Consider the following 27,200-nt stretch of genomic DNA (forward strand, 5'->3'; position numbering starts at 1 on the left):
TTTTGGGCAGAGAATTTTGAGGAAATGGTTTTTGGGGGGCATGTGGCATTTTGGAAGCCCCCATGGTGCCAGAACAGCAAAAAAAAAAAAAAAAAAAACACAAAAAAAACACATGGCACACCATTTGGGAAACTACCCCCCTCAAGGAATGTAACAAGGGGTACAGTAAGCCTTAACACCCCATAGGTGTTTGACGTATTTCTGTTAAAGTTGAATGTGAAAATGAAAACTTTTATTTTTTTGCACTAAAATGCTGGTGTTACCCCAAATTTTTCATTTTCACAAGAGTTAATAGGAGAAAAAACTAAATGTGTAACACTATTTCTTCTGAGTAAAGAAATACCCCATATATGGACGTAAAGTGCTCTGCGGGCGCACAACAAAACTCATAAGAGAAGGAGCGCCATTGGGCTTCTGGAGAGATAATTTGGTTGTAAAAAAAGTCGATGGCCATGTGCATTTACAAAGCCCCCCCATGGTGCCAAGAAAGCATAAACCCTCCACATGTGACCATTTTGGAAACTACACCCCTTACTTAACAAGGGGTGCAGTGAGCATTTACACCCCACTGGCATTTGACAGATCTTCGGAACAGTGGGCTGTGCAAATGAAAAATCAAATTTTAAATTCTCGCGAACCACTGTTCAAAAAAACTGTCAGACACCTGTGGGGTTTAAATGCTCACTGCACCCCTTGTTACAGTCTGTAAGTTGTGTTATTTCCAAAATAGGGTCACTGGGGGGGGGGGTCCACTTTTCTGGCAGCATGGGGGCTTTGTAAACGCACATGGCCTTCAATTCCAGCCTAATTCTCTCTCCCAAAAGCAAATTTAGCTTCTTCCCTTCTGAGCATTGTAGTGTGCCCGCAGAGCATTTTACATCTACATATTGGGGTATTTCCTTACTCAGGAGAAATGGTGTTAAAAAATGTGGGGGGCATTTTCTACTATTACCTCTTGTGAAAATAAAAACATTTGGGGTAACATCAGCATTTTAGTGAAGAAAAAAATTTAATTCTTCATTTTCACGTCCAACTTTAACGATAATTAGTTAAACCTGTAGGGTGTTAAAGGGGTACTCCAGTGGAAAACTTTTTTTTTTTTTTTTTAAATCAACTGAGGCCAGAAAGTTAAACAGATTAGTAAATTACAATGTGGGTTTGGAGAGGCTCTTGTCAATGAAATAACCATACGACCTGGGCTACCCAATTGTATCACCTATACCCAAGGTGATGAATTAGTTAAATGTAAAATAGAAGGTAAATTGGGGCTCAAGGTCTTGAACAAATGGCCATAGAATATATTTTGATAAAAAACTGTTTATTATATATGTAAAAAACTAGTGGAGATAGGTGTATCACAGGGCCCTTGTGATGGCACCACTCCAACAAGTATAACAATAAAATGGTATAGTAAATAATATAAAAAATGGTATAGTAAATAATATAAAAATGTGACCACTATAGGAAGGTAGATAAATTCCTCTAAATGATGCGCTCGTTTTTTTCTTTTTCGATTGGCGCAATACTATAAAAATAGCAACTTAATGGCTGTAACCCGTAGCAACCATATGTGAGACTGTCAGCCGGCAGTAGTAATTCTTAATAAGTTCCTTCAGTCCTTAATCAACAATAGATATAAAAAAAGGATATAGAAAATGCTGGCCAGCATAAATATTTCGTTTCAACACATACTTTGAGTTCACGTCTCTCGCGCAGTCAATTTGTGACAAGTTGTACAGATTTATACTGCTGCAGCAAATAAAGTCTATGATGTTTGTCAACTATGCAAGAGATACTGGCAGTTATGACAGGTAATTTTGTATCTCACCACTCCCGGGTATGTTTCAGGACTGTCTCAGTCCTTTCTTCAGCAGCTATGTATCTATACATAGCTGCTGAAGAAAGGACTGAGACAGTCCTGAAACGCGTCCAGCGTCCCCTGTGACTACTGAGACCATATTCATATGGAATTCATATAGTTACATTCCATCTCTAAAGCAACCAGAGAGTAGCGGAGATACCTGTCAATCAACCTACTATCTCTACGCGCGCCTCGCTACCACGAGGACGCTACCAGCATTGCCACTTACCTGCTGTCGGCGGTACTGCGGATTCACCATCTGGGGATTCACCATCTGGCGATCACCGCCACCTTCTGCTGTCCGGACGTGGGAGCTGTGAGACCGCTGCCTTGACGCCACATGCAGGCGCTGCAGGTCCGCATCCGCCGCCACCTATACGTATACAATATACTGCGAGGACTGCATCTTAGAAGGGATCGCAGAGGTGATCGCAACATACCCGGGAGTGGTGAGATACAAAATTACCTGTCATAACTGCCAGTATCTCTTGCATAGTTGACAAACATCATAGACTTTATTTGCTGCAGCAGTATAAATCTGTACAACTTGTCACAAATTGACTGCGCGAGAGACTTGAACTCAAAGTATGTGTTGAAACGAAATATTTATGCTGGCCAGCATTTTCTATATCCTTTTTTTATATCTATTGTTGACTAAGGACTGAAGGAACTTATTAAGAATTACTACTGCCGGCTGACAGTCTCACATATGGTTGCTACGGGTTACAGCCATTAAGTTGCTATTTTTATAGTATTGCGCCAATCGAAAAAGAAAAAAACGAGCGCATCATTTAGAGGAATTTATCTACCTTCCTATAGTGGTCACATTTTTATATTATTTACTATACCATTTTTTATATTATTTACTATACCATTTTATTGTTATACTTGTTGGAGTGGTGCCATCACAAGGACCCTGTGATACACCTATCTTTACTAGTTTTTTACATATATAATAAACAGTTTTTTATCAAAATATATTCTATGGCCATTTGTTCAAGACCTTGTGCCCCAATTTACCTTCTATTTTAGATTAGTAAATTACTTCTATTAAAAAATCTTAATCCTTCCAGTACTTATTAGCGTCTGTATGCTACAGAGGAAGTTCTTTTCTTTTTGGATTTATTTTCTGTCACAAACACAGTGCTCTCTACTGACACCTCTGTCCATTTCAGGAACTGTCCAGAGCAGGAGAAAATTCCCATAGCAAACATAGATTTTTTAATAGAAGTAATATACAAATCTGTGTAACCTTCTGACATCAGTTGATTAAAAAAAAAAAAAAAAAAAGTTTTCCACTGGAGTACCCCTTTATGGCTTACTGCACCCATTATTATGTTCCTTTGGGGTTGTAGTTTCCAAAATGGGGTCCCATGTGGGTGTTTTTGACATATAATTAGTTTAGGCCTCAAATGTACATGGTGCGCTCTCACTCCTGAGCCCTGTAGTGCGCCCGCAGAGCACTTTGCATCCACATATGGGGTATTTCTGTACTCAGTAGAAATTGCTTTACAAATTTTGGGGGTCTTTTTCTCCTTTTTCCTCTTGTGAAAATGAAAACTATGGGGCAACACCAGCATGTTAGTGTTAAAAATGATTATTATTTTTTTTACACTGACACACTGGTGTAGACCCCAACTTCTCCTTCTCATAATGGGTAAAAGTAGAAAAAGACCCCCAAAATTTGTAACACAATTTCTCCTGAGTCCAGAAATACCCCATATGTGGCCCTAAACTGCTGTCTTGAAATTTGACCCAGATGCAAGCATTACACTTGCCTCCGTCACCAAAAATACCCTATGGCAGTGTTTCGCAAACAGGGTGCCTCCAGCTGTTGCAAAACTTCCAGCATGCCAGGACAGTCAATGGCTCAGTTTAGGAAACAGTGGTGTACAAGGCATTTTTAATTTTTATTGGGGGGGCACAGTGTTAGGGTGTGTATATGAAGTGTTTTACTCTTTATTTTGTGTAGTGTTTTTAGGGTACATTCACACGGGCAGGGGTCTACAGCGAGTTTCCCGCTGGGAGTTTGAGCTGCGGTGGAAAAGTTGCCACAGCTCAAACTTGCAGCGGGAAACTCAGTTTAAACTCCCGCCCATGTGACTGTACCCTGTACATTCACACGGGTGGAGGATACGCAAACCTCCAGCTGTTGCAAAACTACAACTCTCAGCATGCACTGACAGACCGTGCATGCTGGGAGTTGTATTTTTGCCACAGCTGGAGACACACTAGTGGGGAAACACTGAGGTAGGTAACAGACTCATTGTTTTGCAACCAGTGTGCCTCCAGCTGTTGCAAAACTTCAACACCCAGAATGCACTGACAGACCATGAATGCTGAGTTGTACTCCCAGCATGAACAGACAGCCAAAGGGAACAACTCCTAGCATGCCCTTTGGCTGTCAGTGGATGCTGGGAGTTGTAGTTATGATGCAACCGCTGGAGGCACACTTTTTCATTGAAAAAACGTGCCTCCAGCTGTTGCATAACTACAACACCCATCATACACAGACAGCCAAAGGGCATTCTGGGAGTTGTAGTTGTGCCTCCAGCTATTGCATAACTACAACTCTCAGCATGCCCTTTGGCTGTGCATGCTAGAAGCTGTACTAATGCAACAGCAGGAAGCACACAGGCTTTACCTCCTGCTGCTGATTCTCCTCTGGACCCTCCGCCGCTGCCCGCTGCCTCTGTCCACCGCCTCTGCTGCCCACTGATGCCTGCCGCTGGTGACAGTCGCCGGGACCCATAGCGGGACCTGTTATTGGTCTCAGCCGATCAATCACGGGCATCGTGAGGTGGCACCAGTGCCACCTCACTCCTGCTGGGCAAGGGTGATTGGCGCTGTCTCGGACAGCACTAATCACCCTTATTTTCCAGGTCATTGACCCGAAAAAGCCGTGATTCGCCGGTCGGAATTGACAGGCGAATCACAGTGATCGCCGACAAAGGGGGATCCCCTGGCTGATATGCCGGGGTGGCTGACGCGGAGAGGCGGTGATCCAGGAACGCAGCACTGTAAATGTACAGCGCTGTGCGCTAAGAACTTCTTAGCATCGCCGTACATTTACGGCGCAGGTCCTTAAGATCTTAATATTGTTTTTTTCTTTGTCATATAGTTATCTATATTCAAACAAAATTAATTACTTATTTTAATTTGATTATTTAGAAATCTTAATCCTTCCAGTACTTATCAGTTGCTGTATGCTCCAGAGGAAGTTCTTGTCTTTTTGAATTTATTTTCTGTCTGACCACAGTGCTCTCTGCTGACACCTCTGTCCATGTCAGGAACTGCAAAGAACAGGATAGATTTGCTATGGGGATTTGCTCCTGCTCTGGACAGGTCCTGACATGGACAGATATATCAGCAGAGAGCACTGTGGTCAGATAGAAAAGAAATTAAAAAAGAAAAGAACTTCCTCTGGTGTATACAGCGGCAGATAAGTCTTGGAAGGATAAAGATTTTTAGATAAAAGTCATTTACAAATCTGTTTAACTTTCTGGCACCAATTGATGTAAAAAAAATTGTTCCCTGCTGGAGTTCCCTTTTAATGTTCTCTATAGGAGGTATATCCAGGTTTTTGTGCTGAATGTTTTTCGTGGAGTGTTTTAATCTCTGTGTGTTAGATGTCCACACTTTATTCAAACAAAATGAAAACACACACAATTTATTTATTCCCTTTATTTATCAGCAGAGCATATCACATAGCTCCCTTATTTTAGAATGATCGGGTGTAATGTTTTACCGCAGTAACTGACAGGGTTCCCACTGATATCTTCCTATCCACTCTCACTCAGATTTGTAAAAAGCAAACAAACAAAAGAAAACTAGACTTTCTATCTAGCATCATCTGAAGCCATACAGAGGAGAACTCCCTCCCTCACTCTGCTACACAAAGCCCAGAGCAGTTCAGTGTGTGAGATGAGCTATGATTGGCTAAGGCTGCACACACACCCCTCAGCACTCCAGACTGCATTTCCTGATTTTGGACTTCTGCCAGGCCAGCAGGAGTCCCAAGTCTGTGCAAGAGATAGGGGGAAATGTGCTCTGGACAAGTATGTAGACGCCTAGTGGCATCTTTTTTAAACACAAATACATTTTTTTTTTTTTTTAACAAAGTGCATTAAAAAGATTATTTACTTACCATAAGGTGTGCAATAGCAAGAATTAGTTTCAATGACAATGCCCATTTAAAATTCCGCCATAGGTCCTATGTGTTTCCTTGTGTACTCGAATCCCCAGAAATCTTGTTCACATTTGTTTATGAGGATTAGATATACAGCATGTAGATCCATGCCGCACTGATGGTGACCATACGCCAGCTGACTTGGAGCTGGCTATTAACACTAGTGACTCCCTGTTTTGATATGTGATATATCATGTAATTCCTCCCACCTACACGATGATAGCCTCTTAGTGACATCTAAGCGGGAGAGGTACCAGATACTGTACCTATTCTCATATGCTCACTATGATTGCGTACCATGCATATCAAAGTTACTGGCTGGCTTATTTGCATTGAATGCATTTTATGCTACTTTCTACTCCATTAAAATATCACGTTCCAATTGTTTCATTCTTGTACTGTGGCCTAATGAATGTCCATTGTTATTCTTGTTTCTATAATCCAGCAATTTTCTCCAAAAGAATGGACACCGTAATGTCAAAACCTACTGGAAAAACCTTGCAATTTCATTCATTTTTGTCCATTATTCTGTAGTTGATATCTTCCCATGTTTTGCTATTGACATGTCATTTGCTGTCTCTAACAGTTTATTAAGGTATAGAGCTGTTATACAATGTTAGGCTATGTTCACACGGCGGGTATTCCGATCAGAAATTCCGCTCAAATTGATTTCAGTGGAATTCTGCTGCACTGTGCACACGGCCGAGATACCAATTCTGCTGTCCACAGAAAAAATAGTCATGTCTATTCTTTCTTCATGTTCCGTTCGGTAATGCATTGACGTCTATAAAGCTGAGCATTTCCAAGTTGTCCTAGAGCCCGCCAGAACTATAATATGTGCAGAATGACCGCACATATTTTCTGGTTGGACATTCCGCACGGAAATAAACGTGTGAATATAGCCTTAAAGGGGTACTGCGGTGGAAAACTTTTTTTTTTAAATCAACTGGTGCCAGAGGAAATTGATTTATTTTTGGAACACAGTGCTCTCTGTTGACATCACGAGCACAGTCTTATCTGCTGACATCTCTGTCCATTTTAGGAACTGTCCAGAGCAGCATATGTTTGCTATGGGGATTTTCTCCTACTCTGGACAGTTCTTAAAATGGACAGAGATGTCAGCAGAGAGCACTGGGTTCCAAAAAGAAAAGCATTTCCTCTGCAGTATTCAGCAGCTAATAAGTACTGGAAGGATTAAGGTTTTTTAATAGAAGTAATATACAAATATGTTTAACTTTCTGGCACCAGTTGATTAAAAAAAAAAAAAAAAAAAATCAACTGGAGTACCCCTTTAACCACATAGGGATCTAGGGTGTACAGATATGCCTTCGCTCCTTGGTACTTAAGGACCCAGGGCGTACCTGTACACCCGTGGGAATTTTGGTCCCCGTCGCGCACCAGGCGGGGACCGGACCAGGGTGACTGCTGATATCGATCAGCAGGCACCCCGCGCAAATGCCGAGAGGGTCATCAGACCCCCCATGTCGGCGATCGCCGCAAATCGCTGGTGAATTCACACCGGCGTTTTGCGCCGATTCCGCGTCATATGGGTCTATGGTGACCCGGTGACCCGGAATATAAGGGGGATCTGGGTTGTCCAAGACACCCATGATCCCCCTGAAGGGATAGGAGTCAGGAGGCAGGGGTGCCACCCCTCATATCTCTGCTATTGGTCCGTAGGATCCAGGGAGCCACATCGCCGTCCTTTTCTGCCACCGATCACCGCCGTCATTCGCCGCCCTCTGCCACCGCCGACGGGTGAGTGGTCTTCGGCGCCGGTCCCTGTCGGTTTCCCCATTCTGTCCCGCCTATTGTGGGTGGGCAGAATGGGTAAACCGACAGGGACTGGCGCTGAAGACCACTCACCCTTCGGCGGCGGCAGCGGGCGGCGATCGACGGCAGAAGAGGACGGAGATGCGGCTCCCTGGATAATACAGAAGCTGGCTCCCTGGATCCTAGCAACATCTGGAGGGCTACAGTCTGAGACCACTATACAGTGGTCTCTAAACTGTAGCCCTCCAGATGTGGCAAAACTACAACTCCCAGCATGCCCAGACAGCTGTTTGCTGTTTGGGCATGCTGGGATTTGTAGTTTTGCAACATCTGGAGGGACACAGTTTGAAGATCACTGTGCAGTGGTCTCTAAACTGTAGCCCTACAGATGTTGCAAAACTGCAAATCCCAGCATGCCCAAAGAGCAAACAGCTGTCTCGGCATGCTGGGAGTTGTAGTTGCGTACCTCCAGCTGTTGCATAACTACATCTCCCAACATGCCCTTCGGCGATCAGTACATGCTGGGAGTTGTAGTTTTGCAACAGCTGGAGGCACGCTGAATTTTCTCCTTCACTTTGCTGCTATTCCTGTGAAACACCTAAAGGGTTAACACACTTACTGAATGTCATTTTGAATACTTTGGGGGGGGGGGGGGGGGTGCAGTTTTTATAATGGGGTCATTTGTGGGGAATTTCTAACATGAAGACCCTTCAAATCCACTTCAAAACTGAACTGGTCCCTGAAAAATTCCAATTTTGAAAATGTTGTGAAAAATTTGAAAATTGCTGCTGAATTTTGAAGCCCTCTGATGTCTTCAAAAAGTAAAAACATGTCAGCTTTATGATGCAATCATAATGTAGACATATTGTATATGTGAATCAATATATCATTTATTTGGGATGTCTGTTTTCCTTACAAGCAGAGAGCTTCAAAGTTAGAAAAATGCTAAATTTTCTATTTTTTCATCAAATTTTGGAATTTTTCACCATGAAATTATGCAAGTATCGACAAAAATTTACCACTGACATGAAGTAGAATATGTCACGAAAAAACAATCTTGGAATCAGAATGAAAAGTAAAAGCATCCCAGAGTTATTAATGCTTAAAGTGACAGTGGTCAGATTTGCAAAAAATGGCCGGGTCCTTAAGGTGAAAATGGGCTGGGTCCTTAAGGTGTTAATGTGTTCCATACCTCTAGGTGACACTGTGTTTTTCCCATTTTTTTATGTACAATGTTCACAGGCTAATTTCTGCATGGAAAATCGTTGTGCGGACATTGCCCTGACAGCGGAGCGCCGGCATAACATAATCATTTCCGTGCAGAGTTTGCAGAAAGAATAGACATGTCTGTTCTTTCTGCGGACACTGGAATTTTAATTTCTGCGCCAGATGTTTCCACATGGAAATGTAATTGTGTGAACATAGCTTTACTGTGATAGGAAATACAATTCTGCCTTGCTCCATGAGATGGTATATGGATGCTAAGCTTTGGTCATTAAAGAAAATACTAGATCGGCGCATATGTAGGCAAAAAGAAAAAGCTCCAGCATTGTGATGTCGACAAAATCCAATACTTTTTGTCGACATCCCAAAGGATAGGGAATACAATGTCTGATTCATGTCTATGGGAGGGGGCGTGATGGCTCGTAGTCTCCTAGCATAGACATAGAGTGGAGTTCGCTTTGTGCACCTGATAACTGGGGTGCCACGCTGGAGATCACGGAGAACTCCTATAAGTGTACGCCCATCTGACTGATTCATGAATTGTCAGACAAACTATAAACCTTAAAGGGGTACTCCAGTGAAAACCTTTTTTCTTTTAAATCAACTGGCTCCGGAAAGTTAAACAGATTTGTAAATTACTTCTATTAAAACATCTTAATCCTTCCTGTACTTATTAGCTGCTGAATACTACAGAGGAAATTCTTTTCTTTTTGGAATGCTCTCTGATGACATCACGAGCACAGTGCTCTTTGCTGACATTATTATAATAATAATAATAATAACAAGTCTTCATTTATTGGTGTCCTCAGTGGTATTTGAACCCAAGGCCCCAGCACTGAAAGGTAGCAGTGCTAACCATTAAGCCACCATGCTGCCCTTAGCATACATCTGCTATGCACGGTTACTAAAATGGACCGAGATGTCAGCAGAGAGCACTGTGCTCGTGATGTCATCAGTGTTAAAAAAATAAAGCATTCAGCAGCTAATAAGTACTGGAAGGATTAAGATTTTTTTTAATAGAAGTAATTTACAAATATGTTTAACTTTCTGGCACCAGTAGATTTAAAAGAAAAAAGGTTTTCACCGGAGTACCCCTTTAATATCTTGGGAACAGGAGGGCATATCAAGAAAATGAAAACAAGTTTTTTTGATCAGGACACCCTAAGCTGTTTGATGAGAGTAAACTTGCAATTTGTTTTACATCCTCATATACATGGTAAGGTAAAGAATATCCCATGAATGTGCAATTAAAATTATTTTCCTGCTCAATGTAGTTTATGTTTTAGAATTATTTACACTTTTTCAGTTTTTATGTCCAGCCTCATCCCCAAGTGGCCTCCCGGAAGTCATTGGCTATTTAAATGGCGCAGCAATGAGACTCATCTTTAACTTAAGAACTTTTATTGGGATTTTTTTCTCATGTGCCTTATCGGTGTCAGCAGGACTTTTTTGTGGACCAGAAGCACCAATGATCTATATAGGGTAAGAATAGTTATCTCTTAATATATTATAACAAATCCTAAGCTCAATAAATCGAACAACTTATCAGCATATTGCTTTAATTTGATATATCTAGAGATGAGGCCCATTCTTTATATCATTGGATGTGCTGTTTTCTTTCAGAGTGATACCATGTATATGATATTGAACTAACCTTTGTTACTGATGTTATACTGTTACGTAGTTACTAACTTCTACGACTTGTAGTTTTACTATACATATTACTAACATAGTCTTATAATTCTTTATGAATATTTTTTATATATATTCAAATTTTATGATTCATATCTATATATACATGTACATGTGTTTATATACTAATTTATGTTTACTTATTGTAACAAATAAATCTACATCTTTTATTATACAGCAAAAGGTACCTACTAGCGCTATGTCAGAATAACTAAAAGATAGGGGGGGGAGGGAGGGACGCCCTGGCATCTAGGTTTTTGCAGAACACAGGCATTAAACTGTGATCAGTGTTCTTAACTACTTGTTGGCATCATTGTGGATTTTTTTTGTGTGCATCTTTTCATTGTTTTTCAATAATTTAAAGGGGTATTTTTTTATATCAACTGGCTTCAGAAAGTTAAACAGATTTGTAAATTACTTCTATTAAAAAAATCTTAATCCTTCCAATATTTATCAGCTGCTGAAGTTGAATTGTTCTTTTCTCTCTGGCAACAGTGCTCTCTGCTGACATCTCTGCTTGTCTCGGGAACTGCACAAAGTAGAAGAGGTTTGCTATGGGGATTTGCTTCTACTCTGGACAGTTCCTGAGACAGGTGACATCAGAGAGCACTGAGACAGAAAAGAACAACTCAACTTCAGCAGCTCATGAGTACTGATTTTTTACAAATCTGTTTAACTTTCTGGAGCCAGTTGATATATACAATTTTTTTCCCCTGGATAATCCCTTTAATATATTTGTTTACTACAGTTAACGCCTGCATGCCCATGCTGTAGTTATGATGTATCTGACCAGTAGCTGTTACTGGTCTGAGGAGTTTATTTTTATTACGTGGGATAAGTTGGTTAGTGTCAGAGTATGTTCACATTACAAAATGTCTGTGAATTAAACATGCTAAACCAAAATTGTTATAGATCGACATGCACTAAATTATAAGTGTATATCTTGGTCTAAGTTACACTGGACAACATTTTATTTTAAATCAACTGGTGGATGGGGTGTGGTCGTACCCCCGCTATCTAACACTTATCCCCTCTCCTTAGGAGGGAATAATTTGTACATCCCGGAGGTATCCTTTAATCCTTCCAGTACTTTTCAGCTGCTATGTTCTCCACAGAAACTTATTTTCTTTTTGAATTTCCTTTCTGTCTGACCACAGTGCTCCCTACTGACAGCTCTGTCCATTTTAGGAACACTCCAAAGCAGGATAGGTTTTCTATGGGGATTTGCTTGTACTCTGGACAGTTCCTAAAATGGACAAAGTTGTCAGCAGAGAGCACTGTGGTCAGACAGAAAGGAAATTCAAAAAGAAAAGAACTTCCTGTGGAGAATATAGCAGCTGATAAGTACTGGAAGGATTAAGATTTTTAAATAGAAGTAATTTACAAATTTGTTTAACTTTCTGGCACCAGTTGATTTGAAAAAAATGTATAAATAAATAAATTGTTTTCCAGTGGAGTACAACTCCATGTGGACATTTAGCATCCTCCCGTTGATGTCCCATTGACTGTTCATCTTTTTGGCAAAATACAATAGCACGTCAAAACTTTTGCTACGAAACTGTTCAGTGGAATCTCCTTGACAACAATGGGAGGCTGCTGCATGCAGATTCTGCTTGGAATCTCCTTATGAAAATTCAGAGCGTAATCTTCATAGTGTTTAAACATACCCTTAATGTACAAGCTATACAAAATATGACTGGAAAAATAGTGAAAAATCATGTTTAAACAACCACGTCTCAAAAATCGCTCTATTAGTTTAAAAGAAAAAATCTGTCTCCTAACTTTTTATGCTGGCTCCTAAATATAAAGCAATTTTATCAAGCTCATGGGTAAAGGAACAATGTATTGCATGTACAGAACCTACCTATAATATGGTAATCACATTATGTCTACCAAACATGAATTATTGTTTCTATAATGCTAATCTGATGATTCAATTATTATTTCAGAGCGGTGGTTGGATATGGTTTAAGCCAGTTTAAGTCTGACACATTGCGGATAAATCTCCCATTTTTTACAAGGTTTCGAAATTCAGCAGATAGGTAAGTACAACCCAGTTTCTTTGTTGGTAATAACTAGGGATCGACCGATTATTGGTTTGGCCGATATTATCGTCCGATAATCACGATTTTGGTCATTATCGGTATCGGCAATTACCTTGCCGATAAGCCGATAATGCCCCGCCCCCCGCACCGCCCCCTCCGCACCGCGACCGCCCCCCGACCCGTCGCACCGCACCACGACCGCCCCTCCCCCGACCCGCCGCACCGCGTCGCACCCCCCACCGCACCGCCCCGGCCCCATTGCCTCCCCCATCCCCGGTTTTATTATTACCTGTTCCAGGGGCTCCTGCTGCGTCCTGCGTTACGCTGTGCGCAATGGCAAGTGACGTGACGTGCGCGACGTGATGTCACCGTCAGTGCGCACAGTGACAGCTCAGGAGGACGCCACCGGAGCCAGATGTAGAGTGGACCCCGGGCACAGGTAATTATAAAACCGGGGATGGGGGAGGCAATGGTGGTGGGGGGTGCGATGCGGCGCGGCGGTGGGGGGAGCAATGCGGGGGTGACGGTGATAGGACCCCCGGACAGGCAGGGGGAGAGTAGCGGGTGGCGGCGGCGGTCTATGGCACCGCAAAAAAAAAGTGAAAAAAAAAAGTGAATAAAGATCATTTAACTCCTCCCCTATTAAAAGTTTGAATCACCCCCCTTTTCCAATAAAAAAAAAAACACAGTGTAAATAAAAATAAAAATAAACATATGTGGTATCACCGCGTGCGGAAATGTCCGAATTATAAAAATATATCATTAATTAAACCGCTCGGTCAATGGCGTGCGCGCAAAAAAATTCCAAAGTCCAAAATAGTGCATTTTTGGTCACTTTTTCTATCATTTAAAAATGAATAAAAAGTGATCAATAAGTCCTATCAATGCAAAAATGGTACCGTTAAAAACTTCAGATCACGGCGCAAAAAATGAGCCCTCATACCGCCCCATACACGGAAAAATAAAAAAGTTATAGGGGTCAGAAGATGACAATTTTAAACGTATTAATTTTCCTGCATGTAGTTATGATTTTTTCCAGAAGTCCGACAAAATCAAACCTATATAAGTAGGGTATCATTTTAATCGTATGGACCTACAGAATACATATGAGGTGTCATTTTTACCGAAAAATGTACTACGTAGAAACGGAAGCCCCCAAAAGTTACAAAACAGCGTTTTTTTTTTCAATTTTGTCGCACAATGATTTTTTTTCCCGCTTCACCGTAGATTTTTGGGCAAAATGACTGACGTCATTACAAAGTAGAATTGGTGGCGCAAAAAATAAGCCATCATATGGATTTTTAGGTGTAAATTTGAAAGAGTTATGATTTTTTAAAGGCAAGGAGCAAAAAACGAAAATGCAAAAACGGAAAAACCTCCGGTCCTTAAGGGGTTAAAAGGGATCTGGATGCATTTTTGGAGAATAATATCATTATAGGTTTTGGATTCTAGATCTATATCAACTCAGTAGGGACTCATTAGGATTATAGGTTGAACTTGATGGACTCTGGTCTTTTTTTGACCTTATGAACTATGTTACTATGTTACCACAGTGCTCTCTGCTGACACCTCTGTCCGTGTTAGGAAGTGTCCAGAGCAGGAGAGGTTTGTGATAGTAATGTGCTCATGCCCCTGACAGTTCCTGACACGGACAGAGGGACAGAGTTTTTACAGCTACAGTATGTTATAAACAGATTTGTAAATTACTTATATTAAAAATCTTAATCCTTCCAGTACTTATCAGCTGCTGTATGCTCCAGAGGAAGATGAGTAGTTGTTTTATCTGTCTGACCACAGTGCTCTCTGCTGACACGTCTGTCTGTGTCAGGAACTGTCCAGAGTAGGAGCATTCCCCATAACAAACCTCTCCTGCTCCGGACAGTTCTTGGCAAAGACAGACGAGGCAGTAGAGAGCACTGTGGTCAGACAGAAAAACTACTCAACTTCCTCTTTAGCAAACAGCATCTGATAAGTACTGGAAGGATTGAGAGTTTTTTTAATAGAAGAAATTCACAATTCTATTTAACTTTCTGGCACCAGTTGATTCGATTTTTTTGTTTTCACTGGAGTATCCCTTTAAGCTTACTTAACATATGTTAAATTTAAAGGGGTATTCCAGGAATTTTTTTTATTTGACTATGCTACAGGGGATGTAACGTTAGTGTAATTCATAATATAGTGTCTGTACCGGTGTGTGACGGTTTTCTCACAATTCTTCTGTGATTTTCACCCCAGTATTTATTTTTAACAGCATAAAAAATGAATGTTGTCTCAGATTTTTCCAAGGCTGCAATGTGGCCAAGACTTGACTCACTAGTCAGCTGATGACAGGGAGCCTGTCTGCTTCAATGGGTGGAGGGATCGCTTGGTGGGAGAGAGATCAATCTGCAACTAATGCAACAGCTGAAGGCGACCCTGATTGAAAACCACAGGTCTTTTGAATGGATGCAGCTCATTTATGTTTCAATGGGTGGGGTGGCTGATGTGTAGAAGGGAGGGAATTGTGGGATTTGTAGTAAAAAAAAAAAGAAGAAAACTCAAGCAGGAAATACCAGTTTACAAAAAGCTAGCCACAGTATTATGGTAATCTCACAACATAGCCATTTAGCCCCAAGACAAGCACAGATCCTTCCTAAGCATGTCCATTACTGTCTGGCAGGTACGTACTAAAATCACCTTTATGGTGGATAACCCCTTTAAATGAACATATCATCATGTGTGTAATTCTCCATACTAATAAAATATAGTTATTGATCTTGTACAGAATTACATCCTAGAAAAAATATTAAAAAATTGATGAAAAAGTCTGAAATTATGAAATAGTACCGATGAAAATGATAAAAAACATGCAAAAAGCAACCCCATAAATGGCCCCATCAATAAGCTACAATTATTGCAAAAGCCACAAGCAGTTTTGCACTTACTGATGCTTGTGGCATGTACAGTATCAGATTTTATGTACTTTACTGTGATGTGTTGCGAAACAGCATCAATTACTGTATGCAGTATTTCACCACCTTCTTCTTTACTATGTAGTGACAGCCCCACAGCCGCTATGTGCTGAGCGGCCAATCAATTGTTACTTCGTAGGATCCATCACATGAGAGACACCACTGGTACCTGATGGAGCCCTGTGAATAGAAATAGGGTTTGTTCTCTTACTGCCAGGGTGTCTGTCACCATTCAAATGTCTGTCATTTTCTGCATCATGTGGATGAGATCTTTTAAAATGTCTTCCACTTTGCTGTCACATTGGGCAGGAAATAGTGCAGCCCTGAGCTGCCTATTTGATTATCCACACTAAGTGACGGACCCCCAACTAGACTACAGTCCCTACTGGATAAGTGAGGGACACATCAAAACCAAAAACAAGGAACAGGTCAGGGCACAAAGAGTTAACAATGCAACAGACCAGGGAGCATAAAACAGTTATGCAAAAAACTGACAAACAGACGAATAGAGCGAAGTCAGGCAGACCATAGTCAAAACCAGAAAGGAGCAGAGGTACAAAACATTAGGCAGATGGCATAGTCAAAGGCAAGCAAGGGTCAGACCAGATGGACTACAAGGCAGGCAGAAGAGAAGTCAGAAAACAAGCCAAAATGGTCAGAGCTCAGGCAGGACAAATAGGAATACAAAATCTAGTAAGACAGGAGAGCTGCAATCATAAGCCAAACTTGATCACACTGCAGGGATTTAAATATCTGGGAGGTGTGCTTGCCAGGGCCTGAGCTAATTGGCCTGGCTAATAACACTTCCTATTGACCAGAGTGACCATGTCAGAGCATGACAAACAACCCTGCAACTCGCAGGGGTGCTGCCCATAGTCTGTAGCGTCTATATGTTACCACTGTGCAGACACCAACACATTGCTTTGATCACATACATAAGAGTTAGGTCACCAGGAGGAGGAGATGCAAGGCCAAACTTACTTACTTTCCTTTCCCACATTCTCAGGTCATCTAGTGACCAATACTTCAGAGCTTTTTTGGGGGGATATGGAGTCATTTTTATTAAATGATAAATTATTTATGAACATGTTAGAAATCACATGGTTAGATGGAGGAAAGTTCTTATGAATGACAAACACAAATAGAGAAACATAGCCGCACATCCACCATTTGCATTTTGATCTACTTGCTTAGCATAATAAAAAAAAACTAACAGGTTGTTAGTATACATTTTGATCAAAAAGTACAAGCCCACTCGCCACGTCAAGGCCACCTAGTCAGAGTGGGTCCCTAACCTAACACTGGTGTAGCGCCGGGCGGCGACCACTGCCTCCGAGACACCATGCCCACAGGGAGAACGACCCAGTGGCCAGACAGCCCCACTGCTGCCCGACCAAGCCCCTGGCTTTGGGCCGCACCACCCCACAGACAAAGCATCACAGAAACAATGGCCGCCACATAGAAACGCACCAGTGTGAACACCTACCGTGTGCTCCCTAACAAAGGGCTGGGAGAATGTATGGAGGAAACCCTTATGCAGTCTCCTGCTAATTAAAAACGCCAGGGCCGAATGGGTGGAGTGCTGGCCATGGAAGAAGGGAGAGACTACAAATGTACAACACAAATAGAGAAGCTTAGCCGCACATCTACCATTTGTATTTTAATATACTTGCTTCTCAGCATAATTTAAAAAAACTAACAGGTTGTTAGTATACATTTTGATCAAAAAGTACAAGCCCACTCGCCACGTCAAGGCCATCTAGTCAGAGTGGGTCCCTAACGTAACACTGGCGTAGCGCTGGGCGGCGACCACTGCCTCCGAGACACCATGCCCACAGGGGGAACGACCTGAACGACCAAGCAGATCAAAATACAAATTGTGGATGTGCGGCTGTGTTTCTTTTTCTCTATTTTTGTTTTACAATTGTAGTCTGTCCCCTCTTTTATAGCCAGCACTCTGCTCCACCCATTCGGCCCAGGTGTTTTTAATTAGCAGGAGACTGCATAAGGGTTTCCTCCTAGCATTCTCCCAGCACTCTTGCAGGGAGCACTTGGTAGGTATTCACATTGGTGTGGTTGCACTGCAGCGGTCATTGTTACTGTTTTGCTTTGTCTGTTGGGTGGTGTGGCCCGAAGCCAGGGGCTTGGTCAGCAGTTGGGCTGCCTGGCCACTTGGTTGCTCCCACTGTGGGCATGGTGTTGCGGTGGTGATGGCCGCCGCTCGGCCCTATACCATTGTTGGGTTGGGGACACACTCTAAATAGGTGGCCTTGACATGGCTAGTGGGCTTGTACTTTTTGATCAAAATGTATACTAACAACTGTCAGGATTCGGATGGGTATACTGTGAGGATACTGGTGTTGGATCCTCTGTGTCAGTGGGGTGATGACGTGGGCCGTACCAGGGGAACGGAGTCTAAGGGGTTACTGGTTTTCACCAGATCCCGCCGCAAAGCGGGATGGACTTGCAGCGGCAGGTAACCCCCAGGTCGTTCCACCCGATAGCGACTCAACCCCAACTGACGGCTGAGACAGGCGCGGTACAAGGGATTAGGCAAGAGCAAGGTCGGAGGTAGCAGAAGGTCAGGGCAGGCAGCAAGGATCGTAGTCAGGGGCAACGGCAGAGGGTCTGGAACACTGGCTTGGAACATACACAAGAAATGCTTTCACTGGCACTGAGGCAACAAGATCCGGCAATGCTAGGAAGGGGAAGTAGCTTTTTAAAATGAGGCCACAGGTGTGAGTACTGATTGGGCCAGGCGCCAATCAATGGCGCACTGGCCCTTTAAATCTCAGAAAGCCGGCGCGCGCGTGCCCTAGGGAGCGGGACCGTGCGTGCCGGGACTGAGCCGACGGAGGACAGGTGAGGGGATTGGGATGCGAGCCGCTACGCGGGTGCGTCCCGCTACGCGGGTGCGTCCCGCTACGTGGGTCGCATCCCCGCCGGTGAGACTAATCAGCGGGTCTGACAGGGGCGCTGCATGGAGGTGAACGCCGCGAGCGCTACGGGGAGGAACAGGGACCCGGAGCGCTTGGCGTAACAACAACCTATTAGTGTTTGAATTTATGCTGAGAAGCAAGTAGATCAAAATACAAATTGTGGATGTGCGGCTGTGTTTTTTTTCTCTGTTTTTGTTTTACCATTGTAGTCTGTCCCCTCCTTCATAGTCAGCACTCTGCTCCACCCATTCCGCCCAGGCATTTTTAGTTAGCAGGAGACTGCATAAGGGTTTCCTCCTAGCATTCTCCCAGCACTCTGGCAGGGAGCACTTGATAGGTATTCACATTGGTGTGGTTGCACTGCAGCAGTCATTGTTACTGTTATGCTTTGTCTGTGGGGTGGTGTGGCCCGAAGCCAGGGGCTTGGTCAGCAGCTGGGCTGCATGGCCACTGGGTCGCTCCCCATGTGGGCATTGTGTTGCGGTAGTGGTGGCCAACGCCCGGCACTATGCCAATGTTGGGTTTGGTGGCCTTGACGTGGCGAATGGGCTTGTACTTTTTGATCAAAATGTATACTAACAACCTGTTAGTTTTTTAATTATGCTGAGAAGCAAGTAGATCAAAATTCATATGGTAGATGTGTGGCTATGCTTCTCTATTTGTGTTGTACATTTGTAGTCTCTCCCTTCTTCCATGGCCAGCACTCCACTCCACCCATTCGGCCCAAGCATTTTTAATTAGCAGGAGACTGCATAAGGGTTTCCTCCTTACATCCACCCAGGCTTGGTCGGGCAGCAGTGGGGCTGCCCGGCCACTGGGTCGTTCCCCCTGTGGGCATGGTATCTCGGAGGCAGTGGTCGCCGCCCGGCACTACACCAGTGTTAGGTTAGGGACCCACTCTGACTAGGTGGCCTTGACATGGCTAGTGGGCTTGTACTTTTTGATCAAAATGTATACTAACAACCTGTTAGTGTTTGAATTTATGCTGAGAAGCAAGTAGATCAAATTACAAATTGTGGATGTGCGGCTATGTTTCCTTTTCTCTATTTTTATTCTTATAAATGATAGTGACCATTAAAAGTGTTACCCCGCAAGGAGGCTGTCTTGTGCAAAGAACTGTACACTTGGACTGACTACATGTAGGCTACATGTTTGTCTGGAGCTGCACTGTTGCTCCCAACAGGTAGAGGAGATGAAATATACCTTCAGAGGCCTTGTGGCATGTTGCAAAGCCCTTGAAGATGATACACAATTGTTGAGAACATACAGTATGTCTTCTGATAAAGGGACTGTTGTCTGTGTAACTGATGTAACTGTCAAGCATGTTTGCCTTTTTAGAAAATAAAAAAAGAGTAGAAGTTGTCTGTACCAAAGAACCATGTCCAAACATTTACAGTGGGGTCCCAGATCCTGAATCCCATCCCACATACATAGTCACTGTTAAAACTTACAAGCTTTGTTTCATTCCACAGGCGGCAATTTACTACAGCTGGTGCAGCAGCTGGCATCGCTTCTGTATTTCGTGCTCCCGTTGGTGGGCTTCTCTTTGCTCTAGAGGAGGTGGCATCTTTCTGGGACATTAAGCTGGCCTGGCAAACATTCTTTTGCTGTCTAATAGCAACATTTACTACTGAGGTTCTCTCTTCTTCATTTGGGGGATTTGAATATCAAGGCTATTTTGGTTTTTTCAAAGCAGAGCAAAGGATCCTATTCTGGGTATGTATTGACTATACAATTCAGATAAAAGTTTAAGTCGTTGTACTCCCAAGTTTCAGTAAAAGTGCAACCATAGGTCTTAGCAAGAGTATCCCTACAAATGTCCCAGCCAGAACACCCCTATAAGGAATGCTGGAGTACTCAGTAATGATCTGACTATTTACCCTGTTGCCCCTGTACACTCTATAGAATGCTCTTGCTCTCATTGTCTATAGTCGCATTATGGTATGTGTACACTGAGTCATTTCAGGGAGAATCCCTGCATGTTCTCTAATTCAGTCATATCGCCCCTGGAATCTGCCCCCATCAATTTCAGTAAGATTTCTGTAAATTTCTTATGCTGATCTAAATATCATCTGAAGAATTGACATATCAATTAGGCGAGAAGATATCCAATAGGACGTTGTAGTTCTGCTTTAAATTTACCACAAAAAAAGAATTTCAGCTAAAAAATTTCAATGAGGTAAACTGTTACTGCAGATTTTGAATCAAAGCTAAAAATGGGAAATATAGAGGAAGAATTTATACTTCTCCTTCCTGGTGTATCCACTTCTGGCTTTGGCTCAAAAACTGCTATGATAGTTTTCCAAAAAATGCAAGAAAAAGACCTGTGCGGAAACCTAGCCTAAGTAAGATCATCTACCCAGTCAGGCTGAGAGGCACATCCCGTTGATTTATAAATAACACCTACTGCTGTGTTTCTTAAAGAGCATCTTATACATTTTCTCACTTAAAGGGAATCTGTCACCACCTCCATGTTTCCTGAACCACAAGTCATAGGGTCTGTCCCCAGTGGTTTTCACTGCCTCACCAGCTATGATTGATAGATGTCTTCCTTTTTGGTGTATAGGAAGCGATCTATCATTTAAAGGGGTGGAAAACAATATTTATTTTTTAATTAACAGGCGCCAGAAAGTTAAACAGATTTGTAAATTACTTCTATTAAAAAATCTTAATCCTTCCAGTACTTATCAGCTGCTGTATACTACAGAGAAAGTTCTTTTCTTTTCTAATTTCTTTTCTGTCTGACCACAGAGCTCTCTGCCAAGAACTGTCCAGAGCAGGAGCAAATCCCCATAGCAAACCTTTCCTGCTGTGGACAGTTCCTGACATGGACAGAGGTGTCAGCAGAGAGCACTGTGGTCAGACAGAAAAGAAATTCAAAAAGAAAAGAACTTCCTCTGTAGTAGACAGCATCTGATAATTCTGGAAGGATTAAGATTTTTAAATAGAAGTAATTTACAAAAACGTTGAACTTTCTGGTAGCAGTTGATCTTAAAAAAAAAAAATAGTTTTCCGCTGGAGTACCCCTTTAAGGCTCGTAGAACAGGCAGAAGTTACAGGGAACCACCCCAATGCCTTATGATCTGGCAGCATGTAAGTAATAGACAGGTTCCCTTTAAGGTCCTGAGGATGTATTCCCTTTAACTGTATGGTCTTGTGCTGTATGTTGGGTTCTTTCATATGTGTGTATAACCCATTCAGAGAATCAATCAGCCATCATAACATCATGTGTATCTGCCTTCATGTCGTGGTTACAAGCTTTGTTAGAAAAAGCATAATAGATGGATCTCTGTATTGGCATTTGTGGTTAGTTATGTTTGTTTATCAATATGGGAAACTGAAAAACTGAGTATATTGATATAATAAATAAATATTGATATTATAAATACATGAAAATATTGATACTTCTATGTGCAGGCAGCAGACTAGTTATAAAGTATTGTTTAATAAAAAAAAGTTAACATCTGTCTTGTAGTAATTGTCTTCAAAGCATATATAAAGTAAGGAAGGTTGCAGATCTATGATGTAACATTACACAGGAGTATTGTCCCTAAATTAACTGTCTTTTCTTTTGTTTATCTGAAGGTGAAAAACCTACTGGATATGAGTGTTTTGGCCTTTATCCCCAGTATTATCCTTGGCATTATTGGTGGCTTACTGGGTGCTCTGTTTGTGTTTCTGAATGTGAAGATCAATAAATTACGTATGAAGATATTTAATTCAATTTCTATCAAACTTTTAAGACAGCTAAGCAAGATCCTTGACACTTGCTTAATATTGGTAAGTTGAATAAGATACCTAATATATATATATATATATATATATATATATATATATATGTATGTGTATAGTGTGTGTAAAAAGTTAAAAGTAAGGCAAATGTAAAAGGGGTTGTCTAATGTAGAAAATCACAATATTCCACAATTAGTTGGAAGATAATTGATAGGAGTCCCCAGAAGTCTCATATATTAACCAGAATCTAGGTATACAAAGCATATATATTTCTCTTTAGAGGACTTGGCCAGTCCATTTATTACACAGACAACATGTTAAAGGAGAACTCCAGACCATAAAAATTGTCCCCCCATAGTGCCAGCAGTAAAAAAATATAGATGTACACTCCCCCGGGGCCTCCGGTAACCGGCTCCGGTCTCCGCCGCAATCCACTTCCTGGTTGCCGGTGGTCGGATGAATCAGCCAATCACCAGCCGCAGCGCAGTCCGACTCGGCCGGCGATAGGCTGAGCGGCAGTGTGATGTTTTCGGCCCCGGCCGCAGGTGCCGCTGTAGTGAAGAATTTTGTGTCCTGAAGTGTTCTCACACTGCCGCTCAGTCTATCGCCGGCCGAGCCGGACTTCACTGCGGCTGGTGATTGGCTGATTCATCCGACCAACGGCAACCAGGAAGTGGATCGCGGCGGAAACCGGAGCAGGTTATCAGAGGCCCCGGGGGAGCGGAGGAAGGTATGTACATCTTTATTTTTTTACTGCCGGCACTATGGGGGACAATTTTTATGGTCTGGAGTTCTCCTTTAACTTTAGTGGGCACTGTGCAGTAATACTTGCAGTATCTCACATAAATGAGTACACCTCTTATTTTAGTAAATATTTTATTATATCATTTCATATGATAATGCTTAATGTTGCTGTATTTTCAAATTAACTTAACATACAGCCATTAAAGGGGTACGCCGCTCTAAATATCTTATCCCCTATCCCAGCGGCGAGACCCCCGCGATCTCCGAGCCGGCAGTGATGGTGTCCAGAACATGGAATCTTGCAACTTCCCAGTTCGGGACGTCACACCACGCCCCCTCCATTCATGTCTGGGGGTGGGGGCGTGACAGCCAGGTCATAGCCGTCACGCCTCTTCCCATATAGGTGATTGGAGGGGGCGCAGTGGCCGTCATCGCCAGTCATCGGACATGGAGTAGAGTTCACTCTGTACACCGATTGACTGGGGTGCTCGCGGTGGAGATCGCGGGGGTTCCCAGTGGCAGGACCCCCGTGATCTAGGGGGGATAACATTTTTACAGTGGAGTACCCCTTTAATGTTCAAACCATGGCAACAAAAATTAGTTCACCCCTAAGTTGGGGTGTTCAAATTGGGCCCAAAGTGTCAATATTTTGTGTGGCCACCATTATTTTCCAGCAATGCTTTAAGCTTCTGGGGCATGGAGTTCACCAGAACTTCACAGGGTGCCACTGGAGTCCTCTTCTACTTCTCTATGACAACATCACAAAACTGGTGGATGTTGAAGCCCCTGCGCTCCCCCACCGTCTGTTTGAGGGTGCCCCACAGATGCTCAATAGGGTTTAGGTCTGGAGACATGCTTGGCCAGTACATTAACCATTAACAGACAGGTTTCAAAATAATGAAGTATTTTATTATTGGACTATGTGTTTCAAAAGGTTGAATCCTCTCTTTGTCTGGTCCTTGTTATGTTTTGCCTGATTTGAAGAAGATGTCCAGCAAAATAAAATTTCTGACTTGCTGGGAATGAAACTCACATTAGCAGAGCCGGGGCCTACCCGGGACCCTGTTCGGGAGGGGATACATTCTTTTCACTGGACATCTTTAACACAGTTGATAGTTGGCAGATGCACACAGTTGTATCACAGCTAAGCTTTTCACAGGGTAGTAAGAGTTTCCTGAATTTTTTTATTTTTTTAAATTTTAATGTTTTTTTCATATCCACCATCAGGTTGCTTTGGCACAGTTATCCACTGCATGGTTGTCGATAGCATAGCCCGTGCTTCTGTTTTCCAATAGCCGTTTTAACCCGTTATCGCCTGTTACTTATAACGGCCATTATTTTGTGACAGGGGAATGAACGGAAGAAATAGTGCATGTACTATTTCTCCCGTTATTATCGTCCGTCACAAAATAACAGCCATTATTAATAACGGCCGTTATTATTAAAATCCCATAGACTATAGTGGTATTTTCTAACGGCTGTTTAACGGCTAATTTCCAGGGTTTTTATAACGGGTGTTTAAAACAGAGGTATTTTTATAGTGTGAAAGAAGCCTAACAATGCCACAAAAGAGAACAAGCCAAAAATACAAGGAAAGCATAAACAGTAATGGAAATGTAAACGAAAGACTGAAAGCTAAAACTTTCACCTGATGGTTACTGTGGTTTTGCCACATGATTGTAAGGTACATAGTACAATCTACTTTAAGACCTCTATCTTTCATTCCAGGTAGTAACTATTACTATTACAGTCTATCTGCCATATCTCTTCTCATGTACTCCAGATCCAACCTCGTTCCATATTACAAACTCATCTCATGAGTAAGTATGTACCTTTATTTAGCTATAAATATTCTTCTATGACAGTAAAAGCTCAAATATAAACTTCTTGTGCATGTAATGTTCTTACAATGATAAACTTTTACACTAAATCTGTGCTAGAACACCTAAATTTGCAGTAGTGATTACTATTCATATGACTGCTGCTGATCATTTCCTTCAGGTCAGTAAAACATGTGCAATATAAAATATAACACTAGTGGGCACTATTTGACTGCTTTTGACAATAATATACATCTAGTATAATTTTTAGTGTTTGCTCCGAAATGAACATCAATTGGTTTAAGTCTATGAGTAAAGTGCTGGTCATACAGTATCAGATTAATAATGTAACATTTTTTATTAAATCTTAGTTGGACCTAAGCAAAGAAAACCTCATTACTGGCCACCGTAGGATGAGACTTATGGTGTATATTTCCATTTTTTTTTTTGCCTTTGATGTTTAAATAATTCAATTTGAAGTATCCCCCTGCAGCTTTTTCGAGCGCTGATAGCTGCTTTTACTTTTGTTTTTGCACACAATATATTGGCTTAATTTCCCAGTATATACCATTAAAGGAGAACTCAGGTGGTAGTTTTTTTTTTTCTAATTATGGCCTTTGTGTTGGATACATAAAAAAAGAAAAACTCCAGTGCTCCTGCAGTGCCTTCGGTGTTCTGCTCCAGTTCCATGCAGCAATCGTCTTCCAGAAGCTGCATCGTGACTGCTGTCTATGGAAGCATCCAGGCCCAGTGTGTAATACTGTAGCTCAACTACGTCCCACCTCTGCCAGCAATTTGCTGAGCTGCAGTATGATGCATTGGGCCCGGGTGCTTTGTAGCAGGGCCATGTAGCCTGCACGGCTGGCCGGTCCAGGACTCGTTTAACTATAAGTGTGTCTTACAGAAGCGCCTATAATTAATTGTGGTACTCAGCTGATTGACAGAGCAAAGAGCCATAGGCTCCTTGCACTGTCAATCTCTCTTCTGGCTACCTGCGATATGCCAACAAGAGGCCCGAGCGTCCAGCCTCTGTGCACATGAGTGACTTAATCGCGCAGTGCAGCACAGACCAGAGAAGACAGAAGAGAGGACACTAGTGATGAGTGAACTTTTGAAAAATTAGATTTGGCTGATTTTTAGTTTCGGACCGAATTTATTTGCGGCGAATCGCTATTAAAAACGGCTATTTCTGGCCTACAGAGAGCCTCAAAAGGGGTGTAGAGCACTTTGCCTTGTCCTAACATGCATAGGGAGTATGCTGTGTTAGTGAAATAATACTGTTATTCAGTATTACATTAAGGTTACAGGCATCGCTATTAGAATCACTGCTGCAGAGCGTCGATGTGGCAGCAGGGAGACCATATGGTGTCAAAATCGAAGAGAATAAAGAGATTTTTTATGTAATTTTAATTTAATTTACTTTGAATTTATTTAAATGGGTATTCCAGGAAAAAACTTTTTATTTTATTTTTTTATATCAACTGGCTCCAGAAAGTTAAACACATTTGTAAATTACTAGTATTAAAAAATCTTAGTCCTTCCAATAATTATTAGCTGCTGAAGTTGAGTTGTTCTTTTCTGTCTGGCAACAGTGCTCTCTGCTGACACCTCTGTCTCAGGAAATGCACAGAGTAGAAGAGGTTTGCTATGGGGATTTTCTTCTCCTCTGGACAGTTCCCAAGACAGGTGTCATCAGAGAGCACTTAGACAGAAAATAACTCAACCTCAGCAGCTCATAAATACTGAAAGGATTAAGATTTTTTTTATAGAAGTAATTTACAAATCTGTTTAACTTTCTGGAGCAAGTTGATATATACCATCATGGCTGTAAATGTTGGCACCCCTGAAATATTTCTAGAAAATGAAGTATTTCTCACAGAAAAGGATTGTAGTAATACATGTTTTGCTATACACATGTTTATTCCCTTTGTGTGTATTGGAACTAATCCAAAAAAGGGAGAAAAAAAAGCATATTGGACATAATGTTACATCAGACTCCAAAAATGGGCTGGACAAAATTATTGGCACCCTTTCAAAATTGTGGAAAAATAACATTGTTTCAAGCATGTGATGCTCCTTTAAACTCACCTGGGGCAAGTAACAGGTGTGGGCAATATAAAAATCTCACCAGAAAGCAGATAAAAAGGATAGAAGTTCACTTAATCTTTGCATTGTGTGTCTGTGTGCCACACTAGGCATGGACAACAGAAAGAGGAGAAGAGAACTGTCT

General features: G+C 42.0%; 1 protein-coding gene across 4 annotated transcripts in view; it reads left to right on the plus strand.

Moving 5' to 3' along the window:
• LOC130274057 (chloride channel protein C-like) overlaps positions 1-27,200 on the plus strand; it is a 245,721-nt gene that overhangs the window by 32,023 nt on the left and 186,498 nt on the right. For all 4 annotated transcript variants that reach the window (XR_008844224.1, XM_056521886.1, XM_056521885.1 and 1 more), the window contains exons 6-10: positions 10,354-10,529; positions 12,689-12,781; positions 20,147-20,390; positions 22,260-22,454; positions 24,879-24,970. Coding sequence is in view for 3 of the 4 variants with exons in the window: in XM_056521886.1 (XP_056377861.1) it covers positions 10,354-10,529; positions 12,689-12,781; positions 20,147-20,390; positions 22,260-22,454; positions 24,879-24,970 (800 nt within the window). In the remaining variant the exon portion in view is untranslated. The remainder of the gene's footprint in view (positions 1-10,353; positions 10,530-12,688; positions 12,782-20,146; positions 20,391-22,259; positions 22,455-24,878; positions 24,971-27,200) is intronic.

The sequence above is a fragment of the Hyla sarda genome, chromosome 5 (genome assembly GCF_029499605.1).
Source record: "Hyla sarda isolate aHylSar1 chromosome 5, aHylSar1.hap1, whole genome shotgun sequence".
NCBI lineage: Eukaryota > Metazoa > Chordata > Amphibia > Anura > Hylidae > Hyla > Hyla sarda.